This window comes from Neofelis nebulosa, chromosome 6, assembly GCF_028018385.1.
Source record: "Neofelis nebulosa isolate mNeoNeb1 chromosome 6, mNeoNeb1.pri, whole genome shotgun sequence".
Lineage (NCBI taxonomy): Eukaryota > Metazoa > Chordata > Mammalia > Carnivora > Felidae > Neofelis > Neofelis nebulosa.
In genome coordinates, this window is record NC_080787.1 from 146,109,259 (window position 1) to 146,137,227 (window position 27,969).

At 40.7% G+C, this 27,969-nt stretch overlaps 1 protein-coding gene across 5 annotated transcripts in view; it reads right to left on the reverse strand.

Moving 5' to 3' along the window:
• SERAC1 (serine active site containing 1) overlaps positions 1-27,969 on the reverse strand; it is a 76,889-nt gene that overhangs the window by 17,411 nt on the left and 31,509 nt on the right. For all 5 annotated transcript variants that reach the window (XR_009263440.1, XM_058735779.1, XM_058735777.1 and 2 more), the window contains 2 exons: positions 19,126-19,239; positions 16,969-17,131 (listed from right to left, as the gene is read on the reverse strand). Coding sequence is in view for 4 of the 5 variants with exons in the window: in XM_058735779.1 (XP_058591762.1) it covers positions 16,969-17,131; positions 19,126-19,239 (277 nt within the window). In the remaining variant the exon portion in view is untranslated. The remainder of the gene's footprint in view (positions 1-16,968; positions 17,132-19,125; positions 19,240-27,969) is intronic.

The window sequence follows — 27,969 nt, forward strand, 5'->3', positions numbered from 1 at the left end:
CGGAATGGGAAAAGACATTTGCAAATGACATATCGGACAAAGGGCTAGTATCCAAAATCTATAAAGAGCTCACCAAACTCCACACCCGAAAAACAAATAACCCAGTGAAGAAATGGGCAGAAAACATGAATAGACACTTCTCTAGAGAAGACATCCGGATGGCCAACAGGCACATGAAAAGATGTTCAACGTCGCTCCTTATCAGGGAAATACAAATCAAAACCACACTCAGATATCACCTCACGCCAGTCAGAGTAGCTAAAATGAACAAATCAGGAGACTATAGATGCTGAAGAGGATGTGGAGAAACGGGAACCCTCTTGCACTGTTGGTGGGAATGCAAATTGGTGCAGCCGCTCTGGAAAGCAGTGTGGAGGTTCCTCAGAAAATTAAAAATAGACCTACCCTATGACCCAGCAATAGCACTGCTAGGAATTTATCCAAGGGATACAGGAGTACTGATGCATAGGGGCACTTGTACCCCAATGTTTATAGCAGCACTCTCAACAATAGCCAAATTATGGAAAGAGCCTAAATGTCCATCAACTGATGAATGGATAAAGAAATTGTGGTTTATATACACAATGGAATACTATGTGGCAATGAGAAAAAATGAAATATGGCCTTTTGTAGCAACGTGGATGTAACTGGAGAGTGTGATGCTAAGTGAAATAAGCCATACAGAGAAAAACAGATACCATATGGTTTCACTCTTATGTGGATCCTGAGAAACGTAACAGAAACCCTTGGGGGAGGGGAAGGAAAAAAAAAAAAAAGAGGTTAGAGTGGGAGAGAGCCAAAGCATAAGAGACTGTTAAAAACTGAGAAAAACTGAGGGTTGATGGGGGGTGGGAGGGCAGGTAGGGTGGGTGATGGGTATTGAGGAGGGCACCTTTTGGGATGAGCACTGGGTGTTGTATGGAAACCAATTTGACAATAAATTTCATATATTAAAAAAATAATAATAATAAGGGGGAAAAAAAAAGAATGCTTTATAATAACAATATAAGAATGTTTTGAAATTCTAACTGTAGAGATACACAGGTATATTACTGGTATACATTGAAAAAGATGGCTTTATTTTTAATGGAGTCCCAAGAAAGGAAACACAACAGAAAGCAAGGTGCAAGCCATTTCTATGGCTTTTTTTAGTTGACAAAGTTATTTTCACAATGCCTGAGATGCTTCACCTTTTATAAAACATCAAATGCCCCTTGGAAAACTTGTGTCTTTAAGATTCAATGCTTCTAAATTCTGTAACATCTGAATACATGTTCATTATAAAAGCAATTGTTTAAAAATAGCACTTAATAACGGGAAATCAACATGGCGGAAAAGTAGGGGGACCCGAAGTTCCCTCATCCCTCAAACACAGCAGTGTTGAGACCAAAGGACTTTGAATTCCAAGAGTCTGGGCTGCAGAGTGACAGAGTCCATCTCCAGGGGCCCACGGGGACAACCTGGCAGGCCACAGGTGCATGATAGCGAACTGGGAGAGATGATAAAACAGGCAGGTAGGCACGGATGGGAGGGATCCCCTTCTGCAGAAGAGAGTCTGGGGAAGTGTAGGACTGTACCCGGACAAGAGAAAAACCACAGACCAGGATGCACAAAGATCCAATCTCTAACTGCGGGGCTTTCTCAGGACTGGGGCCAGCTGCCCTGTTTGCGCAACTGGGGAGAAGGGGAGCCAGCCCCTGGCTCGGTACCTAGTTCGGAGGCACAGTCCACAGTGGGAGAAAGCAATCCCCTCCCTGGAGTGCTGTGGGAAGAAGGTATATAAATAACCATTTAAAGGACAAAGACTGCCTGTGCCCACCAGTCAGAGGCCATATATTGGTGGCGTAGAGCGGCACTTCCCCGGAACCAGGGAGCACGGAGCGGGACCCTTTAAGACCTCAAGGTTTAAATCCCAGCCTATCGCTGAGGTGCTTGAGTCAGCGGAGCGGGACAAACCTCCTCGTTCACGCCCATGGCACTGTGAGAACAGCCTGAACAGAGTGGTTTGGGACACCCAGTCTGTGCAGGAGAGAGTGGGGTGTCGCCATTTTTCTCCCCATCACCAACAAGGTGGGGCCTCAGGGAATAGAGTGCGGGGGGGGGGGGGGGTGGGGGGAGCAGGGGAGGCGGGGCCCACCTACTCTCAACCACGCCCCTCCGCGCCTGGTAACAGTGGACCCACTGGAGCGGGACTGACGCTGACGAACCAGATGGCCCCTCCTCCAGGCAAGGGCTACCAGTGATTCCAAGGCACCCAGCGGTTTTGCATTTCCGGATTTAATTCTCGGACAATATATACACACACACACACACACACATATATATACATACATATATATGCATATATGTATGTATATATATGTATGTGTATATATGTATGTATATATGTGTATATGTATATATACATATTTTTTTTTTTTCTTCCTTTTCACCTTATTTCTTCCCTCTTCTAGTCTGGTTACTCTGGTTGTTGGTTTGTTTAAGCAGACATATTGAATCGATTCTCTTTATTCCCATTCTATAGCTGCTTTATTTTCCTCTCTCTCTGGATTAAGTCATATAGTGCCTCTACCTGGTCAATTTTCTTTTCTTTTCTTGTTCCCTGCCCCCGTCATTTCTCTCTTTGTATGGGATAAGGCCTCTTCCATCAACACCACCCGGTGTTTTGTGGGGGTTTTGTGTGTGTGTTTGTTTTTGTTTTGTTTTTGTACTTTGTTTGTTTTCTTTTCCAGGGCTACTTCAACAAATGAAAGCACACCTAGTGGAGGGTCCAAAACATCACTATGAGTAGGGAGATAAAACAAACAGAGTCACAACAGAAAGCAAGTAATACACTCCAAAAAACATCTCCTGAAGGACCAGGCCCTGGATAATGTATGACCCTTGCAGGTGCAAGACACATAACAAGCTTTTAAAACACATACAGGATATGGGAATGCAAGCTGGTGCAGCCACTCTGGAAAACAGTATGGAGGTTCCTCAAAAAACTAAAAATAGAACTACCCTATGACCCAGCAATTACACTACTAGGTATTTATACAAGGGATACAGGTGTGCTGTTTCAAAGGGATACATGCACCCCAATGTTTATAGCAGCACTATCAACAATAGCCAGAGTATGGACAGAGCCCAAATGTCCATCGATGGATGAATGGATAAAGAAGATGTGGTGTGTGTGTGTGTGTGTCTGTGTACATACATACACACAATGGAGTATTACTCGGCAATCAAAAAGAATGAAATCTTGCCATATGCAACTACATGGATGGAACTGGAGGGTATTATGCTAAGTTAAATTAGAGAAATACAAATATCATATGACTTCACTCATATGAGGACTTTAAGAGACAAAACAGATGAACATCAGGGAAGGGAAACAAAAATAATATAAAAACAGGGAGGGGGACAAAACAGAAGAGACTCATAAATATGGAGAACAAACTGAGGGTTGCTGGAGGGGTAGTGGGAGGGGGGATGGGCTAAATGGGGAAGGGGCACTAAGGCATCTACTCCTGAAATCATTGTTGCACCAGATGCTAACTAATTTGGATGTAAATTAAAAAAAAAAAAAAAAAAAAAAAAGTTAAAAAAAATTGTAGGTAATAAATAAAACACATAAGGGACAGAAAACTAGCCGAAATGACAAAATGGAATTCTCCTCAAAAGAAATTCCCGGAAGAAATGACAGCTAAAGAATTGATCAAAACAGATATAAACAATATAACTGAACAAGAATTTAGAATAATAGTCATAAGATTAATCGCTGAGCTTGAAAAAAAGCATAGAAGACAGCAGAGAATCTATTGCTGCAGAGATCAAGGAACTAATAAATAGTCATGATGTATTTTAAAATGTTGTAAGTGAGGTGCAAAATAAACTAAAGGCTGTGACAGTGAGGACTGAAGAGGCATAGGGGAGAATAAGTGAAAGAGACGATAAAATTATGGGAAAAAAATGAAGCTGAGGAAAAAAAAATTCTGGACCACAAAGGGAGAATTAGAGAACTAAGTGATTCAATGAAATATAATAATATCCATATCATAGGAGTTCCAGAAGAGGAGAAAGAGAAAGGGATGGAAGGTGTACTTCAACAAATCATAGCTGAGAACTTCCCCGATCTGGGGAAGGAAAGAGACATTGAAATCCAGGAGGCACAGAGAACTCCCTTCAGATGTAACAAGAATCAATTTTCTGAACAACATATTACAGTGAAACTGGCAAAATACAAAGATGAAGAGAGAATTCTGAAAGCAGCTAGGGACAAACAGGCCTTAACTACAAGGGTAGACATATAAGAGTAGTAGCAGACCTATCTACTGAAACTTGGCAGGCCAGAAGGGAGTGGCAGGAAATACTCAATGTGCTGAATAGGAAAAATATGCAGTCAAGAATCCTTTATCCAGGAAGCCTGTCATTCAGAATAGAAGGAGATATGAAGGTTTTTCCAGACAAACAAAAACTGAAGGAATTCATCACTACTAAACCAGCCCTACAAGAGATCCTAAGGGGAACTCTGTGAGTGGAATGTCTCAAGGACCACAAAGTACCAGAAACATCGCTACAAGCATGAAACCTACAAATAACACAATGACTCTAAATCCGTATCTTTCATATCCATATCTACATCCATGGATGTAAATGGACTAAATGCTCCAATCAAATGACATAGTGTATTAGAATGGATAAAAAAAACAAGACTTATCTATATGCTGTCTACAAGAGACCCATTTTAGACCTGAGGACACCTTCAGGTTGAAAGTGAGGGGATGAAAAACCATCTATCATGCTACTGGAAGTCAAAAGAAAGCTGGAGTAGCCATACTTGTATCAGACAAACTAGATTTTAAACTAAAGGCTGTAACAAGAGAAGAAAAAGGGCATTATATCATAATTACAGGGTCTATCCATCAAGAAGAGCTAAAAATTATAAATGTTTATGAACCCAGGGCACCTGGGTGGTTTAGCCGGTTAAGCATCGACTTTGGCTCAGGTCATGATCTCAGGGTTCATGAGTTTGAGCCCCATGTCGGGCTCTGTGCTGACAGCTCAGAGCCTAGAGCCTGCTTCAGATTCTGTCCCTCCCCTGTTCATGTGTGTGTGCGCGCACGTGCTCTCTCTCATTCTCTTTCTTTCAAAAATAAACATTATAAAAAATATCTATGCACCCAATTCAGAAGCCCCCAAATATATAAAACAATTCATCACAAACATAAGCAATCTTATTGGTAAGAATGTGGCAACTGCAGGGGACTTTAATACTCTATTTACAACAATGGACAGATCATCTAGGCAGAAAATCAATAAAGAAAGAATGGTCTTGAATGATACACTGGACCAGATGGACTTGACAGATATATTCAAAACTTTTCATTCTAAAGCAGAAGAATACACATTCGAGGGCACATGGAACATTCTCCAAGATAGATCACATACTGGGTCAAAACACAACCCTCAATAAATGTAAAGGAATTGAGATCATACCATGTACATTTTCAGATCACAGTGCTATGAAACTTGAAATCAACTAAAGGAAAAAGTTTGGAAAACCTGCAAATGCATGGAGGTTAAAGAACACCCTACTAAAGAATGAATGGGTCAACCAGGCAATTAAAGAAGAAATTAAAAAATATATGGAAACAAATGAAAATGAAAACATGACAGCCCAAACCCTTTGGGATGCAGCAAAGGCAGTCCTAAGAGGAAAATACATTGCAATCCAATCCTATCTCAAGAAACAAGAAAAATCCCAAATACAAAATCTAACAGCACAACTAAAGGAACTAGAAGCAGAACAGCAAAGAAACCCCAAGACCAGAAGAAGAGAAATAATAAAGATAAGAGCAGAAATAAACAATATAGAATCCAAAAAAACAGTAGAACAGATCAATGAAACTAAGAGCTGATTTTTGGAAAAAATAAACAAAATTGATAAACCCCTAGCCAGACTTCTCAAAAAGAAAAGAGAGACGACCCAAATAGATAAAATCACGAATAGAAATGGACTTATCAGAACCAATCCCTCAGAAATACAATTATCAGAGAATACTATGAAAAATTATATGCCAGCAAACTGGACAACCTGGAAGAAATGGACAAATTCCTAGACACCCATACACTACCAAAACTCAAACGGGAAGAAATAGAAAATTTGAACAGACCCATAACCAGTGAAGAAATTGAATCAATCAGTTATCAAAAATCTTCTAACAAATAAGAGTCGTGGGCCAGATGGCTTCCCAGGGGAATTCTACCAGACATTTAAAGCAGAGTTAATACCTATCCTTCTCAAGCTGTTCCAAAAAATAGAAATGGAAGGAAAACTTCCAGACTCATTCTATGAAGCCAGCATTACTTTCATTCCCAAACCAGACAGAGACCCCACAAAAAAGGAGAATTACAGGCCAATATCCCTGATGAACACAGATGCAAAAATTCTCAACAAGATACTAGCAAATTGAATTCAATAGCACATAAAAAGAATTATTCACCATGATCAAGTAGGATTCATTCCCGGGCTGCAGGGCTGATTCAATGCTTGCAAATCAATGTGATACGTCACATTAATAAAAGAAAGGATAAGGACCATATGATCCTGTCAATCGATGCAGAAAAAGCATTTGACAAAATACAGCATCCTTTCTTAATAAAAACCCTCAAGAATGTCGGGATAGAAGGAACATACCTAAACATCATAAAAGCCATATATTAAAAGCCCACAGCTAATATCATCCTCAGTAGGAAAAAACTGAGAGCTTTCCTCCTGAGATGAGGAACACAACAGGGATGTCCACTCTCACCACTGTTGTTTAACATAGTGTTGGAAATCCTAGCATCAGCAATCAGACAACAAAATGAAGTCAAAGGCATCAAAATTGGCAAAGAAAAAGTCAAACTTTCACTTTTTGCAGACGACATGATACTCTACATGGAAAACCCGAAAGACTCCACCAAAAGGCTGCTAGAACTGATACCATGAATTCAGCAAAGTCGCAGGGTACAAAATCAATATACATTAATCAGTTGCATTTCTATACACCAATAAAGAAGCAACAGAAAGAGAAATCAAGAAATTGATCCCATTTACAATTGCACCAAGAACTATAAAATACCTAGAAATGAACCTAACCAAAGATGTAAAAGATCTGTATGCTGAAAACTATAGAAAACTTATGATGGAAATTGAAGACGAGACAAAGAAATGGAAAAATACTCCATGCTCATGGCTTGGAAGAATACTGTTAAAATGTCAATACTACCCAAAGCAATCTACACATTCAATGCATTCCCAATCAAAATTGCACTGACATTCTTCTCAAAGCTAGAACAAACAATCCTAAAATTTGTATGGAACCACAAAAGACCCTGAATAGCCAAAGTAATATTGAAAAAGAAAACCAAAGCGGGAGGCACCATAATCCCAGACTTTAGCCTCTACTACAAAGCTGTAATCATGAAGGCAGTATAGTATTGGCACAAAAACAGACGCATCGACAAATGAGATAGAATAGAGAACCCAGAATTGGACCCACAAATGTATGTCCAACTAATCTTTGACAAAGCAGGAAAGAATATCCAATGGAAAAAAGTCTCTTTAACAATGGTGCTGGGAGAACTGGACACCAACACACAGAAGAATGAAACTGGACCACTTTCTTGCACCATTCACAAAAATAAACTCAAAATGGATGAAAGACCTGAATGTGAGACAGGAAACCATCAAAACCCTAGAGGAGAAAGCAGGAAAAAAATATCTCTGACCTCAGCCACAGCAATTTCTTGCTTGACACATCTCCAAAAGCAAGGGAATTAAAAGCAAAAATGAACTATTGGGACCTCATCAAGATAAAAAGCTTCTGTACTGCAAAGGAAACAATCAACAAAACTAAAACGCAACCAACGAAATGGGAAAAGATATTTGTAAATGACATATTGGATAAAGGGTTAGTATCCAAAATCTAGAAAGAATTTACCAAACTCAACACCCAAAAAACAAATAATCCAGTGAAGAAATGGGCAGAAGACATGACTAGACACTTTTCCAAAGAAGACATCCAGATGGCCAACAGACACATGAAAAGATGCTTGACGTCACTCCTCATCGGGGAAATACAAATCAAAGCCACACTGAGATAGCCCCTCACACTGGTCAGAGTGGCTAAAATTAAAAACTCAGGAAACAACAGATGCTGGAGAGGATGTGGAGAAACGGGAACCCTCTTGCACCGTTGGTGGGAATGCAAACTGGTACAGCCTCTCTGGAAAACAGTGTGGAGATTCCTCAAAAAGTTAAAAATAGACCTACCCTATGACCCAGCAGTAGCACTGCTAGGAATTCACCCAAGGGATACAGGAGTTCTGATGCATAGGGGCACATGTACCCCAATGTTTACAGCAGTACTTTCAACAATAGCCAAACTATGGAAAGAGCCTAAATGTCTATCAGCTGATGAATGAATAAAGAAGATGTGGTTGATATATACAATGGAATAATACTTGGCAATGAGAATGAAATCCTGCCATTTGCAGCAACATAGATGGAACTGGAGGGTATTATGCTAAGTCAGTCAGAGAAAGACAGATATCATATGTTTTCACTCATATGTGGATCTTGAGAAACTTAACAGAAGACCGTGGGGGAGGGGAAGGGGAAAAAATAGTTACAGAGAGGGAGGGAGGCAAACCATAGGAGACTCTTAAACAACTGAGGGTTGATGGGGGGGGGGGAGGGAAAATGGGTGATGGGCATTGAGGAAGGCACTTGTTGGGATGAGCACTGGGTGTTGTGGAAGCAATGAACCATGGGAATCCACCCCAAAAACCAAGAGCACACTTTACACACTGTATGTTAGCCAATTTGATAAATAAATTTGACAAATTAACAAACTATATTTAAAAAATAGCACTTAATAATCAAATTCCCACTCTAGCACTCCCATCATTTCCCAGTTCCATGTATATCCTCAGAAGTAACCATGGTTAAAAGTTTGGTGGACACCCTTCCAAACCTTTTTAAAAAATTCAGTCGCGGGGCGCCTGGGTGGCGCAGTCGGTTGAGCGTCCGACTTCAGCCAGGTCACGATCTCGCGTTCGGTGAGTTCGAGCCCCGCGTCGGGCTCTGGGCTGATGGCTCGGAGCCTGGAGCCTGTTTCCGATTCTGTGTCTCCCTCTCTCTCTGACCCTCCCCCGTTCATGCTCTGTCTCTCTCTGTCTCAAAAATAAATAAAAAACGTTGAAAAAAAAAAATTAAAAAAAAAAAATTCAGTCGCATGCCTATCATTTATACACATACACTGTGGCTCTACACGCATTTTTTTTTTCCTAAATGGAATCTTACTTTTCCTACTGTTCCATGACTTGATCGTGTACTTCAGCAATGTGTCTTGGAATGCTCTCCATATACATCAGCTTTATTCTTTTTAACTATAGCATTTAACATGGATGGAATATACCACTGTTTCTTTAACCATTATTGCTATTGGCAGACATTTGAGTTGTTTCCATTTTTTCCATACTGCAAACAACTATCTGATAAACATTTTTATATACAAATCTTCAATAACACTCATGAGTATTTAGGTAGGAGAGTCCTTGTAGTATTATTACTATTTCAAATGGTATATACATTCTTTTAATAGGTACTACTAAGTACCCATCAAAAAACTGAATCAATTTACATCCCCACCAACAATGTACCAGAGGAGCAGTTTTCACACACCTTCACCAGCAGTGGATATTACCAACATCTTTTGAACTTTTGTAAATCTGGACGGTAAAAAACTACAGATCTGTGGGGTACCTGGGTGGTGCAGCTGGTTAAGTGTCCAACTCTTGATTTCAACCCAGGTCATGATTTCACAGTGTGTGGGGCTGAACCCCACATTGGGCTCTGTGTTGACAGTGTGGAGCCTGCTTGGGATTCTCTCTCTCCCTTTCTCTCTCTGCCTATCCACCATCGCAGGCACTCTCTTTCTCTCTCTGAAATAAACTTAAAAAGAAGTTACAGACCTGATACTATTAAGATTTACAGGGGCGCCTGGGTGGCTCAGTCGATTGAGCAACTGACTTTGGCTCAGGTCATGATCTCACGGTTTGTGAGTTCAAGCCCCGCGTCAGGCTCTGTGCTGACAGCTCAGAGCCTGGAGCCTGCTTCTGACTCTGTGTCTCCCTCTCTCTCTGCCCCTTCCCCACTCATGCTCTGTCTCTCTCTGTCTCAGAAATAAACAACAGGGGCACCTGGGTGGCTCAGTCGGTTGAGCGTCCGACTTCAGCTCAGGTCACGATCTCGCGGTCCGTGAGTTTGAGCCCCGCGTCGGGCTCTGGGCTGATGGCCCAGAGCCTGGAGCCTGCTTCCGATTCTGTGTCTCCCTCCCTCTCTGCCCCTCCCCCATTCATGCTCTGTCTCTCTCTGTCTCAAAAATAAATAAATGTTAAAAAAAAAATTAAAAAAAAAGAAATAAACAAAAAAAAGATTTACACACACACGCGCGTGTGCGCGCACACACACACGCGCGCGAACAGGTAAAGCTACAGGTACCTCAAGAAAAAATAAAACAGGGTAGGGCAGCAGAATTCAAACTGAAATATTCAGAAATAATGGGAGCTGAGCAAAAAGTAATACAGATAATTCTTTGAAAGGTTTAGACATAAAACGGAAGAGTAGAAGAGAGGCTGAAAAACCAGGGGGATGTGGTACTGAGACTAGTTTGTCACATTACCCCCTAATGTGTGTTGATTGGAAGGGTCCTGTTGAGAGGGAGCTGCTGACCACATAGACGAGAAAGGCTAGCAATTCCTGAGACAGTTAAAGGAGCCAGGAGCCAGGCACAGTTAGAGGTCTCCTAAGAGATGTCCCTTCTCCTATTTTCAAGAGCAGAAAAGGAGAAGGCGGGTTTGGTTTTGGTAGTGGGAAACTGAGGGAAAACTCCTTTCAGGGTTTCAGCAGTCTCACTGAAGTAGGAGAGGTCCTCTGCCAAGAGGGATAGAGCACATGAATGGGTTGAAGAAGGTGGAGGAGGCTTAAATAGGTATTGCTAAGCATATTAAGGCCTGCTGAGCGATACTGAAGATGACCACCCATCTGCCATGAGCCTATGCTCAGCCACAGAAGCAGCGGACAGTAGGCTTTATCTAGCGTTGGGGCCTTGAGCAAGGGTGTGCTGAAAGAAGGGGAGGGGAGTTCCGGGGCACTGAAGAGCGTGTTACGGAAATGACAGACCACGGAGCATGGATATGCTGGCTCAGGAGTGAGGTGAAGAAAGAGGACTGACGGGCTGGGAGAAAATAAAGGGGTCAGGGAGATAGACTCCTGGAGAGAAGAAAAACAGTCCCTGTGGCAGCAGATGCAAACACAGGCTTGAACGAGAGGAAGTAGTGCTCAGAAGTGAGTCACTGACTTGTTAAGTGCAGCGGTTTCAGGCAATGACAAGGACAAGGTGTGGCACAGGAACAGAGTGCTAGACAATCAGGAGCAGAGAAGGAAGTCGACAGAGATGAGAAGGGCAAGGGACTGAGAGACCAAGGCATTTAGTGGACTGTCCAGTACAAGTTCACATCACCAGAGAGGACTGAGGACTTGGGGTAGAGCCAAGTGTCAGTTATGGGAAGAGTGTAGGTTTGTTTTTTTAATAAAATACTGATTCGATCAAGGCTCTATACCATTAAAGAAACTGAAGATAAGTCAATGGAAATTATCCAAAGTAAGACACAGAGAGGAAAAAAAAATATCTGAAAAGAAATCAACAGATTCCCAATGACCTGTGGAACAGCATCAAGAGGTCTCATATATATACTGAGGCCCCAAAAGGAGAATAGACCAAAAAGGGACAAAAAATATATATATATTTTAAGATGCACTGGTTGGAAACTTTCCAAATCTGATCAAAAACATCAACCCACAGATTCAGTCAGCTCAGTGGAAGCATAAATATAAAAAAGGAACCAAGCACTTCAGAGTCAAACTGCTAAAAACCAAACATAAAAACTTCAAAGCCAGAGAAAAAATGACAAGTTACATACAGGAGAATGAAAATGGGAATGAGAGACTTCTCATCAGACAGTGGTAGTTAGGAGAAAATGGAATGACATTTTTATTTTTTTTTAATTTTTTTTTTTCAACGTTTATTTATTTTTGGGACAGAGAGAGACAGAGCATGAACGGGGGAGGGACAGAGAGAGAGGGAGACACAGAATCGGAAACAGGCTCCAGGCTCTGAGCCATCAGCCCAGAGCCTGACGCGGGGCTCGAACTCATGGACCGTGAGATCGTGACCTGGCTGAAGTCGGACGCTTAACCGACTGCGCCACCCAGGGGCCCCTGGAATGACATTTTTAAAGTGCTGACAGAAAAAATAACATACTGCCAACAAATAATTCTTTATCCATGGAAACTCTCTTTCCTGGGATAATAAAATAGAGGCGAAGTAAAAGACTTTCAGAAAATGAAAGGTGAGAGAATTTGTCCAGCACACCCTGATCTTTAGGCTGTAGGGAAATTGTATCAGATGTAAATGTAGGAAAAGAAGGAAGAGAGCTGACTACTATAAATGTGTAAATAAACAAAAATCACTTTCTTTTTTTCTTATAGTCTTTGACTCTTAAAAAATAACAACAATGTATCACAAAGTCTATAACATAATGGAGGAGTAAAATATATTAAGACAATACCAGAAAGGATGGCAAGAGGTGGGAAGTGAACTATACTGTTGTAAGAATCTCACACTATAGATAACGGGGTATCATATTAATTCAAGATAGACTGTGATAAGGATACCATCAAGTAAAAAAACACACAAATAATAATATATAAAAAGCAGAAACAGGAGAAAGAACATAATGTAAAAGATATTCAAGTAACCCAAAAAAGTCCGTAAACAAGAAAAAAAGGAAACAATACTCATAAATACATTAGAGGTAACGAGACAAAACACCCGTATTAAAAAAGATCAAGCCGGATTTAAAAAAAGATGCACCTCTATGCTGTCTATAAAAGATGTACTTACTTTTAAAGTCACAGAGAGATGCCTGGGTGGCTCAGTCAGTTGAGTGGCCAACTTCAGCTCAGGTCATGATCTCAGGGTTTGTGAGTTCGAGCCCCTCACTGGGCTCTGTGCTGACAGTTCAGAGCCTGGAGCTTGCTTCAGATTCTATGTCTCCCTTGCTCTCTGCCCCTCCCCCGCTCATACTCTGTCTCTCTCTCTCGCTCAAAAATAAACATTTAAAATATTTAAAAAAAATAAAGTCACAGAAAAATGAACGCAAAAGAAGGGGAAAAGGAAAAGATAAAAGATAGGGCTGCAAACAGCAAGCATAGGAAAAAGCCAGAGTGATCATCTGGGAAATGAAAATCAAAACCACAATGAGGTATCACCTCATACCAGTCAGAATGGCTAGAATCAAAAAGACAAGAAATAACAAGCATTGGTGAGGATGTGGGGAAAAGAGGAACCTTCATGTACTGTTGGTGGGAATGTAAACTGATGCAGCCACTGTTGAAAACAATATGGAGGTTACTAAAAAATTAAAAACAAAAATACCATATAACCCTTTAATTCCACTACTGGGTACTTATCCAAATAAAATGAAAAAACTAATTCAAAAAAATACAGGCACCCTTGTTTACTACAGCATTATTTACAATAGCCAAAATACGGAAAAAACCAGAATACATCAGCAGGTAAATGGATAAAGAAGAAGGGGTGTGTGTGTGTGTGTGTGTGTGTGTGTGTGTGTGTATGTGTGTGTGTGATCGACTATCACTCAGCCATAAAAAAGAATGAGATCTTTCCATTTGTGATATCATAAATAGACCTAGAGAGTATTATGTTAAGCGAAATAATAAGTCAGAAAGCGAAACACAAATACCATATGTTTCACTGATATGTGAAATCTAAAAACCAAAAACCAAAAACTCTCATAAAAACAGACCCATAAATACAGAGAACAAACTAGCAGTTGCCAGACGAGAGGAGGGTGGGGGGATGAGCAAAATACATGAAGGAGATGAAGAAGTAAAAACTTCCAGGTATAAAATAAATCAGTCACAGGGACAAAAAGAACAGCATAGGAAATATAGCCAATGATATTATAATAATGTTGTATGGTAACAGATGATAACTACACTTACAATGGTGAGCACTGTGTAATGTATAAAATTGTAGAATCACTATGTTGTACACCTGAAACTAACATAACACTGTATGTCAACTATACTTCAATAACAAAATTTTTTAATTGTTCTTGGTTTGAGAGAGAGAGAGAGAGAGCATGTGCGAGCAGGAGAGAGGGGCAGAGAGGGAGAGAATCTCTTGTGGGGCTCGATCCCACAACCCTGAGCCAAAATCAAGAGACAGATGCTCAACCAAATGAGCCATCCAGGCACCCCAATAACAAATTTTTTTAAAAAGAAAAAGCCAGTGTGGCTATTTTGATACCAGGTAAAGTAGACTTAAGGAAAAGGAGTGTCACCAGTGGTAGAGACATCACTTAATAATAAAAAACGAATAATTTGCTAGGAAGAAAAACCTGGTAGAACTACAAGGAAAACAGACATTCACAATTACAGTTCAACACGTCTCTCAGTAATTCACTGAGAGCGAGACCAAGCTCAATGAAGACCCAGAGAAGATTTGAGCAATGCTATGGCTTCATCGTTACATACAGAACACTTCGCCAACAACTACAAAACACTCATTCTTTCCAAGCGCACACAGAACATGCATCACGACAGACCACAAAACAGGCTATCAAATAAGTCTCAGTAAACTTCCAAAGACTAAACTCTTACAGGGTATGTTCTCTGAACACATGGACTATTAAATGAGAAATCACGGACATATGATATCTAGAAAACCCTTAATACTTATAAACTATGCAGCACATTTTTAAGTAACCCATGAGACAAAGCAAAAAATCACAAGAAAAAGTAGAAAATATTTCAAACTGAATAATGATGAAAATACAGTATATTCAAAATTTGAGGGATCCATCTAAAACAAGTTAGAGGAAATTTACAGCTTTAAATACTCGTATTAAAAAATAATTGTAGTGATTTGAAAACATGTCTTCAAATGCTTTGACACTATTGTCCATCAAGAGGTCATGAGTCTAAACCCCTTCCAGAGCCCTTCCTCTTGAATATGAGTTAGCCTTAGTGAGTAGGTCAGAAATTACTCCCAATGCTTGCTTTATAAGAGGGAAAAAAGAGCGTATGCCTGGTCCTCTCTTGAGACGTTTGCTGTTGAAACCTAGCCGTCATGCTTTAAGAAACCCCAAGCTGCACGGAGAGGCGCATGTAGGAAGGAGCCAATGTCCCCAGCCCCAGCTGGGCTCCTACCTGACAGCCAGTACCAGTATGCAAGCCACGTGAGGGACAATCATGAAAGTGTACCCTCCATCCCGCAGCCGAGCTGCCCCAGTTAGTGCTGCATGAAGCCACAGAGGCTGGCCCAAGTTTCAGATTCACAAGGAAAATACAGGACCACTATTTTAACCAATGAATTTTGTGTTTGATACACAGTAATAGATGTCTGAAACAAGAAGAGGTTAAAATTAGGATCTAAGTTTCTACCTTAAGCACCTAAAAAAGTGGAGCAAATAAAGCCCATAGGAAGTGGTTCTTTATAGAAAAAGTTTGCTGATCCCAAATGAGACTTCATCAAATTAAAAACTTTTATTGATCAAAACACTCTTAAATGTAAACAAACAAAAAAAGTAGAGACTGACACAAGAAAAAACGTAAACTCAGTCTCTAACAACATGAGCATATGCACGTATATGTGCACATATGAATGCATACTTGTGTGTGTCCTGATATTTACCACCTTGCTTTTTCCACTGAAAGAGCCAAGAAGCGAAGACACTCCAGGAACAATAAGCACACCGAGCACCCAGATCCTGGCCTCTAAAAATCAATCTGCACTGAGATCAATCTGCACTTCTCCTCAGAGGAAGGAGCCTGGAACATCTTGTTATTCAGACAGTAATAAGGAATGCCTCCCCAGACGAGGTGGGCATATTGCCAGGACACAGGGAGCCAGTTTGTCGGGCTCCCACTGACCAAAACTGAAACAATCTGGCATCTAATGTTAAGTACAGTAATAAGTTATAAACCATTAAAAAAAACAACAACCAGGAATCCATGTGCCCATACTGATGGGGAGGGAGAGAGCGAGAGAGGGAGGGACAAGAGGGAAGAAAGGGAGACAGATGGAAGGAGAGAGAAGGAAGGGCTCTTGCTTACAGGGAAATGCCAAATGCTGACAAGTACACGGGGAGGGCGTGCTGCAGTTAGAAAATCATCATTTTGCAACCATCATGATGAAGACTGGATCAGGCAGGGGAGTTCAGGAGATGAGGAGCTGGATATCTGCATGGTCCTAAGTATCTCCCCACAGTCAGTTGATTAGTTGCAAGGGGGAAAATCACTAATTATACTGAGTACACGTACTCTGGGTCAACCGAATCCTATCAAAGGTGATGTAGACCATTAGATGGTCGTCAAGGCAAAAACTGCCCTCCTCTGACTGTCCGCACACCGATGATCTCAGGCGTGTAGTACACAAGTCCCAAGCAATTCCATGCCCCTACTAAAACGATATGCTCTAAAGACCCATAACTAACCCTAAGCGAAGTGTTAAGTCTATTAAAAGATTAATGTATTGTGGGGCGCCTGGGTGGCTCAGTCAGTTAAGCGTCTGACTTTGGCTCAGGTCATGATCTCACGGCTCGTGAGTTTGAGCCCCTCGGCAGGCTCTGCCAGCACAGAGCCCGGAGCCTGCTTTGGATTCTGTGTCTCCCTCCCTCTCTGCCCCACCCCTGCTCGTGCTCGGTCTCTCAAAAATAAACATTAAATAAATAAATAAATAAATAAATAAATAAATAAATAAATAAATAAAACGATTAACGTATCATGAGGGGTGGAGGTGGGAACAAAGGATCGGATCCAAAATACTCAGTATATAACGGTGTTACCTGAGTGAACTATAGTAGAATGAAGATGTTCATTCAAAGCCATGTTTCCAATGATACGCATTATATTTCTCTGTATTTTGGGACAATCCTTGTGAAGTTGGTACAGCCTCTGAAGTAGTTGCAAGCCTCCATTTGCTTCAATTTCATCACAGTGTGTGGGTATCTAGCACGATAAATTAGTGAAAGCTCACTGTATGTTGCACAAATTCACTAGCAAGGTGACACAACATGCTGACGGCACAGCTAGGGGCTCCTGCTCAAGGACAGAGAGACCCAGAGAGACCACCCAAAACTCTCCTCGCAGCTCACTTAAATAAATAAGCAAATTCCTATCTATGCGGGAGGTGCTTCAAAATCACTGAAAAAAATTAAGGCACATCTCACCAGGGCTTCTGAAACGTTTACTCTTACTCTGCGTAGCTCTTGGTGGGATGTAACTTGACAATGTCATTATTATAGAATTGTTTCAATTTTTTTATCTTAATTTTTTTAATGTTTATTTTTGAGAGAGAGAGAGAGAGAGCGAGAGCAGGAGAGGGGCAGAGAGAGAGAGGGAGAAACAGAATCCAAAGCAGGCTCCAGGTTCCAAGAACCACGAGATCATGACCTGAGCCGGTCAGACACTTAACTAACGGAGGCACCCCAGCACCCCTAGAATGGTTTCAATTTACAGTGATACTTTGACTGGCTTGAAATTACCTTAAAAAAATTCTCTAACCGAGAAACCTGCCACCTGATAATGGGAAGAAAAACCCCATTCAAGTGGCAGCTTTTGCTTCTGCAAACAAGAACTCCCAGCGAATGGCACCATGTGCCGCCCTGCACACCAGCCCACACAAGTCCACAGGTCTGGGGCTCTCCTAAAACTCAGGAGTCAGAAACATTTTTTAAAGAGAAAGATCAAATGATAAAAATAAAAAGGAAAGAAAGGGGATATGAATTTTTAATAGAGAAAAGGGATAAAATACAGCCAAAGGAAATATGTAATATTATGGAAAGGCAACAGTATTGACCAACAAGCCCTCACAGTGTGCCAAGGTCACCGGCATGGCCTTGGCCTCTTCCCATCACTAGCTGTACTCACTGACATGATGCTGTGTCCTGTATATGCAACAATTTTCATTCTCTAAATTTTTACTGAATTTGATCACATTTTAAGTGCATTTGAAAGTATGCCCTTTAGACCTATGTCAGTGAGATAACGTAATAAAGGTATTCCACACACTGTACTTTCTACTGAAGACAGATCTAATGCTTCAGAAACTGATCATAAGCTACCAAACCTCTAGCATTATTTTCCCATGTGCCCTTCTGAGCTACAACACTAATACCTCTGCTTTGTACGCAATTCCTAACTCCACTGGCGGGAACTAAAGATGATCAGAGACCACTGTGCTCCTGAGCCGTGTCTAATGGTCCTCAAAATTAAACTGGAAAGTTTAAAATCTCTAGAATGGAGTTTCTCACTTTGCGGGATGAACTACTTCCAGCAGCCTCACCAGCGATGCCCGTTACAAACACAAACTCCCGGACACCAGCCCACAACTACTAAGTTGAAGCTGCTAGAGGTGACCAGGAAATGTGCACTTTCAAACATGCTTCCTAAGTGGTTTTTATGCATTCATGTTTGAGCGTCACGAAGTCTGTTGCTCTTTTCTTTTAAAATCAAACTATGATCATGACAGAAAAGTTGTCATACATGCCAAAAAACTTAAAAACCACTAATATAAGCTCTGTTTAAAATTCAAGAGTATGGCCATCCAAATATTTACCTTTTTTCTATATTAGCTTCTTTGGCAGATGCTTTACTGGAAATTAACTACCTGGTAATATTATTTATAAAAAAGATCTGAGAAAGGTAGCATAAGATAGCGTAATTCAAAGTTCAATGCCATATTTAAACAATGGGTTGCTTTCTTTATGTGCAATTAAGATTAAATCCATTTTCAGAAATACTTGGCAAAAGGAAATACATGTATCGGTGCTAAGTCATGATTATCAATTCTACAACTAAATGGGGAAAAAAGAAAATTTTTAAATAAGCAAAAAGCTTCTCTTTTATAAAAAATGAGGATTATTTTGCTTGAATGAAACACGATGTACAATTTTTTTATTGCGATCATAAAAAGTAAACCACATTTTGAAAATGCAAGTTACCTCAGAATGTTTTACCAAAGCTTCTAAACAGAACATTTCCACCGTAGCTGAAGGAACTTCTCCAAAACTTTCAGCATAAGGAAGTCCATTTCCTCCAAAACACCATAAGCCACCCTGAAAGATAATTAAAATGTTTACTGAGAAGAGTGACTCATATTTTTTTGTTTGACACACACACACACACGAAAAAATCCCTGTATTATACACAACCTATTTTGGAAGCTGAAAGGGAGCTAGTTATGCAAGTTGTTGCTTACTAGAACAGAAAACATAAGGGATCATTTCTAGAGGAGGAGATCTTTGCATCTTCCTTACTTCTTCCTTCTGTGTCCTCTTCTCTCAAAGTATGAAGACTGACACACAATTCTTTACCAAGTAAGAAAAACCTAGGGTTGACCATAATGTTCTACTGTCAGATGACGGTAGTGGAGTCTACCTGAAGTCTATTAATCAAAATAACAAAAAAGAGAAAAGGCATTGCTGGAAAAATATAAAATGAGGACAAACAATGACAATGATCAGAGAACTTTTAACTCTTCCTAAACTGAAATTCAAGATCATATGGAAGAATAAACAGAAGGGTTAGGAAAACCAGAAGACAGAAGAGGAGTGTGCATTAGCCCTAATAGCAAAATATAAGAATAAACTGGGAAAAGAAAATTTCAACTATCATCACAGGTCAAACGCTAATGTCACTAGTATGCAATAATCCTCTACAAATCAGTGGCAAAAACATCAACAATGCTATGGAGAAATGAGCAACGGTCATAAGCAGAAAGTTCCTAGGAAAGGAAATCTACGAAACAATGCCCAACACAACTTATAATGAGAGGCATGTGTGGCAACACTCATGAGAAAGGATAGTTTTCATCTATCAGAGGGGTGGGGGAGCGGGCATTCCCATCACCCTGCAACTTTTATGGAGGACAACTGAAGGACAGCTGTCTAAATTACAAGCGCCTGTGCCCTTCAACAATCCAACCTAGAGAGACACACATAGGCAGAGTAATACAGGTACAGGTTTGTTCACGGTGACAGTCTTTGTAAGCACTACCTACTCCCATCAACAGAGGGCTGGTTAAGTAATGATGGTACCATTGTACAATGGAATGCTATGATAATATAAAAATTTGGGGGGCACCTGAGTGGCTAAGCTGGTTAACCGTCTGACTTCAGCTCAGGTCATGATCTCATGGCTCATGAGTTCGAGCCGCACGTCAGGCTCTCTCGGCTGTCAGCTCAGAGCCTGCTTCAGATCCTTTGCCCCCCATCCCTTCTGCCCCTCCCTCTTTCTCTTTCAAAAATAAAATAAACGTTAAAAAAAACAATATAAAAATTTTTGAGTCTCCTCGTATACTGGCATATACCAATCTCCAAGATGAACCCAGAAGTGAGAAAAAGAAAGGGCAGAAGAATGTGTACTGTATGCTATAATATGTGTAAAGAGTATGTGTAACTGTGAACGGGTGTGCGTGTATGTGCACGTGCGTGCATGTGCACTGGGTGAGGGAGACAGAAGGGATGAAAAGAAGACATTACTGCATCTCCTTTGAAGTGCTTTGTATCTGCACGAGGGGCCATAACTGTGTGCATACAGGCCACCTGCTGGCAAAAGAACTCAACTACAAGGTAATGTTTTTCAAAAATGTATATAGAAAGCCCAGTGTTTCCTACAGGAAATATAATCCATAAGTTTCTCCATTTTGAGTTAATTTATAGGGCTCATGGCTCAGTAAACCCAGTAAATATTCAAAATGTTTGATCATTCTATAATTCTTACTCATGCCCTCCTCTCTTGATGTCACATTCTGTTTTTCCAAGTTTAAACATGCTTAGATCTCAAACGTTTATGCTACTTAAGTAGAGGCCTGGCAAGGGACTAATTCATTGAGAGTCATTCTCTCCTCTAGCAGGGATAAGGGTAAACAGTGAACTGATGGGCTTTGGGGGATGGGGAACTTTTCTTAAAAGATTTACCACCACAACCTGCCTCCCCCAAATCCTTCTCCCTACCACACACCCCCAAATCACCTGACCTCTTTCTAAGCTAAATGCTCCAAGTAAATAAAGAAGGAAAAAAATTACCTAGGATTTTACGTTTCTCTTGATCATTTTCTAAGTGGGAAATAAAGATACAGTTCCAATTCCAACCTCATTAGCAAAGCTTCTAAGTTATTTATGAACTGGCAGATTGTGTGGCAGTTAAAAACACAAGAAAAAGGAATAAATAAAAGGTATAAACTTGTGGTGTGAGCATATGGAATATATTCTAATTCTTAACATGAAAATAAACATACATAGGTTACTGCTGCTTTATCACTAGATTAAGACAGAGCAAGTTTACATAAATTCGTAAAAATTTAAGAAATGCCACACATCAAATTCTGTAAGTGCAACCAAAAAACAATTTCTTAAGAATGAAAGAAGTGCAGAGGAAAAGAAAGAGAGTGACAATGTTAAAAATAAAGGGTAAGGTATAAAAATCAAAAGGCAAGTAACAAAGCAGAAGAGGGATGTCAACTAATAAAGTTACTAAAGAATTTACATCCATATTCTATATTAGTCATAAGTGTAACAAAGAATTTTATGTATCATTTTGTAAATGTCATACTCAATTTGAGACACAACATTACTCTGGATTAACATGGTATTTTTCAAATGTATCTCAACAAATTTATAATGGCCAAATGATTTCATACATATAGATACCTTGTTACCATATAACCTTTGCTCCTTTTAAACAATATCCTTATAGTTATCTACACTTTTGTCTGCCATGCAAAAATACTTTGACTCATAACAGAAATATACCAGCTGTTATTTAAGCATATATAAACTCGTGCACAGCTGGCTCCCTTAGCAATGTCATAATTCATTCATCCATTATTCCATAAATATTTTGTGAGAACATATTGTGTGGGAAGCACTGTATTTGGTACTAGGGACATTATTATTGACCACTGGAAGGGAGTAAGACAATTAAATAAGCAAACAGATAAATATACAGCATAATTACACAATGGGATAAATGCTACAAAGGGCGATAAATGCACTAAACATTTGAGATGGAGAGGAAGGTCTCTCTGAGGAGCTGACAAGCTGAAGGATGAAAAAGCGGCCATATGACACGCTGGTGGCAGAGAATCCCAGGCAGAGAGAACTCGAGCAGGTAGCGAGTTTAAGGAATGGAGAGTGAGGGCCAGCGTGGCTGGAATACAGTGAGCGTGAGGGAGAACGAGCAGGAGGGCAGGGACGGTCAGAAAGGTAGTAGTGAAGAGACAGATGTAGGCAAGCTGCCAAGAGATGTGACATCTGAAAACAAAAGGAGAGTAGGCAGATCACTGCCAGGATGGGTGGAGAGCAGGGGGACAGAGAGTCTTGCTACTGCTTCTTATTGTGGGACCCTCTGTTTTAAAGTGTGTAAAAGCTAATCCCTGGCATTTCTGCATAAAAACTGACAACCTCAGAACTCTGCAATTTATGCGAACTAACTGGGCTTAGAAATGGTGTGTTTAGGGGCGCCTGGGTGGTGCAGTCGGTTAAGCGTCCGACTTCAGCCAGGTCACGATCTCGCGGTCCGTGAGTTCGAGCCCCGCGTCAGGCTCTGGGCTGATGGCTCAGAGCCTGGAGCCTGTTTCCGATTCTGTGTCTCCCTCTCTCTCTGCCCCTCCCCCGTTCATGCTCTGTCTCTCTCTGTCCCAAAAATAAAAATGTTGAAAAAAAAAAAATTAAAAAAAAAAAAAAAAAAAAAGAAATGGTGTGTTTAGGGGCACCGGGGTGGCTCCGTCGGTTAAGTGTCCAACTCTCGATCTTGGCTCAGGTAGTGAGTGATCTCATGGTTTGTGAGATGGAACCCCGTGTTGGGCTCTGAGCCGACTGCACAGAGCCTGCTTGGGATTCTCTCTCTCCCTCATTCTCTGCCCCTCCTCAGCTGGCACTGTCTGTCTCTCTAAATCAAAAAATAAACAAACAAACTTTAAAAAAAAAGAGAAACGGTGCATTCATTCTAAAGCATGAGTTGCAGACCCAGGGTCATTCTTAAGGGCCTGGAGTAGACAGAATTCAGGGTCGGTAGGGTGTATGCTTGGACGAGAAAAAGTTACATCTTTATCTTCCCGACATCTAACAGAAATTTTGTAAACACAGACAATAAACCATAGTAATGGTAACAATCTGTGTGACTGTCGGCAATAGAGAGTACAGATATTTTCGTATTACATCTCATTTGTGGTAGTGCTCTGAGGGAGAGAGAGAGAATCCCAAGCTATCTCTACACTGTTGGCGCAGAGCTTGACGCAGGGCTTGATCTCATGCTCGTGAGATCATGACCTAAGCCAATACCAAGAGCTGGATGTTTAACCAACTGAGCCACCCAGGCACCCCAAAAGTTAAAGTGTTTTAAAAATAAACTTCAACTTTCCCATTTTACAGGTCTCTTCCTGTTGTTTAATGCATGAACAAGAAATACATGATACCAAAATTATTTTTGGTAACAGTATCCCATATAATTGGTTTCTTTTATAATCCTGTGTATTGAGTTTTATGCATCTACAAACAAGTTCACAGACTTTACTAAATCACCAAAGGGGTCCATGGCGATTAACAAAGGTGAAGAAGCCATGCCCTGGAACCCAACAGCTGTGTGGGACACCTGCCAAGGCTGCGTTACCTCAGTGAGGAGGCAGTTTCGTATAGAAGCAGCGTACTGTCCCTTGAAGGGTGCTTAGAGACTGCCACAAGGCAGGTCTGACAGATCTCTAAAAACCAGATGGACACCCCTCCTATCTCTTCACTCCCAACTTCTTGGCAAGTAAAAAATCAGAGAAGCCTGACTAGACAGGGGTAGTGGGAGGAGAATAACTGAGATGGAGTTGCTTACTGGTCTGATGAGATAGAGCTTCAGAAATGAAATTAAATATTTTTTTCAACATTAAATTAATTAAAGAAGTACAACTTTTTGGTTAGGTTTATTCCTAGGGATCTCACTGTTTTTGTTGTAAATGTAAATGGGATTGATTCCTTAATTTCTCTTTCTGCTACTTCATTATTGGTGTATAGAAATGCAGCAGATTTGGGGCGCCTGGGTGGCTTAGTTGGTTAAGCGTCTGACTTCAGCTCAGGTCATTATCTCACGGTTTGTGAGTTTGATCCCCGTGTCGGGCTCTGTGCTGACAGCTCAGAGCCTGGAGCCTGTTTTGGATTCTATGTCTCCCTCTCTCTCTGCCCCTTCCCCACTCATGCATGCGCTCTCTCTCCCTCTCTCAAAAATAAACATTAAAAAAAAAAAAAAGGATTGCAACAGATTTCTGTACGTTGATTTTGTATCCTGTGACTTTACTGAATCCGTGTATCAGTCCTAGCCACTTTTTGGTGGAGTCTTTTGGGTTTTCTACATAGAGTATGTCTTCTGCAAGTAGTAATTTTACTTCTTCCTTGCCAAACAAACTTAACCAAAGAGGTGAAAGACCTGTACTCTGAAAACTATAAAACACTGATGAAAAAAATTGAAGAGCTCACAAAGAAAGTGAAAGACATTCCATACTCATGGATCAGAAGAACGTTGTTAATATGTCTATACTACCCAAAGCAATCTACACACCTAATGCAATCACTATCAAAATGCCAACAGTATTTTTCAGTTAGAACAAGCAACCCTTAAATTTGTATGGAACCACAAAAGACCTCAAATAACCAAAGCAACCTTGAAAAGGCAAAGCAAAGCAACGCAAAACCAGAGGCATCAAAATTCCAGACTTCAAGTTACATTACAAAGCTCAAGTAATCAAAACAGCATGGTATTGGAACAAAAACACACACGTAAACCAATGGAACAGAATAGAGAACCCAGAAATGAACCCACAACTATATGGACAGCTAATCATCGACAAAGTAGGAAAGAATATCCAATGGGAAAAGGGCAGTCTCTTCAACAACTGGTGCTGGGAACACTGGACAGCGACATGCAGAACTTTTTTACACCATACACACAAAAAAATTCAAAATGGATGAAAGACCTAAGTGTGAGATATAAAACCACTAAAATCCCAGAGGAGAACACAGGCAGTAACCTCTTTGACATCAGCTGTAGCAACTTCTTACTAGATATGTCTGCTGAAGCAAGGGAAATAAAAACAAAAATAAGCCATTAGGACTTCATTAAAATAAAAAGCTTCTATACAGCAAAGGAATCAATAAAACTAAAAGGCAACCTATGGAATGGGAGAAGATATTTGCAAATGACATATCTGATAAAAGGTTAGTGTCCAAAACATATAAAGAACTTATCAAACTCAACACCCAAAAACCAAATAATCCAATTTAAAAATGGGCAAAACTGGGGCGCCTGGGTGGCGCAGTCGGTTAAGCGTCCGACTTCAGCCAGGTCACAATCTCGCGGTCCGTGAGTTCGAGCCCCGCGTCAGGCTCTGGGCTGATGGCTCGGAGCCTGGAGCCTGTTTCCGATTCTGTGTCTCCCTCTCTCTCTGCCCCTCCCCCGTTCATGCTCTGTCTCTCTCTGTCCCAAAAATAAATAAAAAAAAAAATGTTGAAAAAAATAAAAATGGGCAAAAGACACAAATAGACATTTTTCCAAAAACATCCAGATGGCCACTGAAAAGATGATACATGAAAAGATGCTCAACATCAAAACTACAATGAGATATCGCTTCACACCTGTCAGAATGACTAAACTCAACAACACAAGAAACAACAGGTGTTGGTGAGGATGTGGAGAAGGAGGAACCCTCCTGCATTGCTGGTGGGAATCAAATTGGTGCAGCCAATGTGGAAGCTAGTATGGAGGCTCCTCAAAAAATTAAAAATAAAACTATCCTACAATCTAGCAATTGCACTAGTAGGTATTCACCCAAGGAATACAAAAATACTAATGCAAAGGGATACATGCACCCCCATGTGTACAGCAGCATTATCTACAATAGCCAAATTATGGAAACAAACCAAGTGCCCATCAACTAATCAATGGATAAAGAAAATGTGGTGTGTGTATATATATATACATATATATACACACATACATAAATACGCATATACGTGTGTGTATGTACAACGGAATATTACTCATCCATCAAAAAGAACGAAATCTTCCCATTTACAACAACAGGGATGGAGCTAGAGAGTATAATGCTCAGCAAAATAAAGAAGTCAGAGAAAGTCAAATACCACCCATGTGTGGTATTTAAAAACCAACACAGACACGCAGAGGAGGGTAAAAAAGAAAGAAAGGCAAACCAAGAAACAGACTCTTCACTAGAGGACACACTGGTGGTTACAGAGGGGAGGTGGGTGGGGGGCTGGGGGAGTAGGTGAGGGGGATTAAGGAGGGCGCTTGCTGTGATGAGCACCTGTGAGGTATGCAGGTGCTGAATCACTACACTGTACACCTGAAACTAGTATTCTGCGGTATGTTAACTAATGTTGCTCTGTATGGTAACTAACTGGAATTTAAATAAAAAGTCTTTTAAAAAAGTGTTCAGAGGACAGGGAGGCAAATCGAGGTGAAAGCAGCACCTTCCAAATGAAAAATCAAAAGTACTTCATTAATCACAAAGCATTCATTTTTTTTTAAGTGCCAGAAACAATTTCTTTTTGAAATTTCTACTAAAAGGATAGATCTATGTGTGCATGTGGTCTGCCCAGCAGAACGAAATGTTTTGAGTAAATATCAGTTTCATCATTTCCACTGTGATCTATGATACCTAAATATACTGATTGGAATAGAGTCAAGTCAATGCAGTTAAAAGGGCATACGAATTACTTTTTCAGACATCACTTTGTTTAGGGGAAGATTTTGTTTAAAATAAGCCAACTGAGGGGCACCAGGCTGGCTCAGTTGGTGCAGCATGTGATTCTTGATCTCGGGGTTGTGAGTTCGAGCCCCAAGTTGGGTGTGGATATTACTCAAAAATAAAATCTTTAAAAAAAGAAAATAAAATAAGCTGAGATGGAGGGGGGGCATCTCAGATGGCAGGAAACCTACATCATCTCCAGGGTTGTAAATATCGAAGAACACATACACACAGTATATGTTAATTATGAACGCGCATAGGTATACACACACAAAGTCCTAGGGTCTTTAAACTGCTGGGTGTAAAGTTTGCATAGTGGCGATTGGTGGGCTCAGCTGTGCGTGCCATCCCCTTGGAGCTCTCCACGTGCTCCGCAGGGCGCCCCACACCTTTGGAGTAAGACTGCCTCGCACGTGAAAAGCCATTTTGGTTGAAGGGTTTATGTTCTCTCCCCCTGCATCCCCTCCTCCCACTGCTTTAGCTGTGGGCCCGTTCACTGGATGCAAATAACTGGCGTGCGCAGCAGAGGCTTCATCCAAGTGAATCAGAGCGTGGTGTCCTGAGGGTAGTAGTCTAAACAGACTCCCAACTCTGATCCACCTGAGGGCAGTCTGAGCCCATTGGCAGTCGCTCTCTATTGCCCCTTGCCCCAGCCACTAATGTACTCCCATTCTCTCTGAATTTGCCTGTTCTGGACATTTCACATAAGGGGTACCATCTAGTATGTTACCAATGTGTCACCTTGGTAGACCTGATAGTGTCTGACTTTTGAGAGTTCATCCACGTTGTAGCATGTATCAGTACTTCTTTCCTTTTTGTGGCCAATAACATTCCATTGTATGGATAGACTCCCATTTCGTTTATCCATTCCTCAGCTGATAGATATTTAGGTTGTTTCCACTTTTTGGCTATCATGAATAATGCTGCTATGAATATCTGTGTACAAGTTTTTGTGTGGGCATACGGTTTTAATTCTTTTGGGTGTCTACCTAGGAGTGGAGTTCCTGGGTCCATATGGTAACTCTTTGTTTAACTCTGA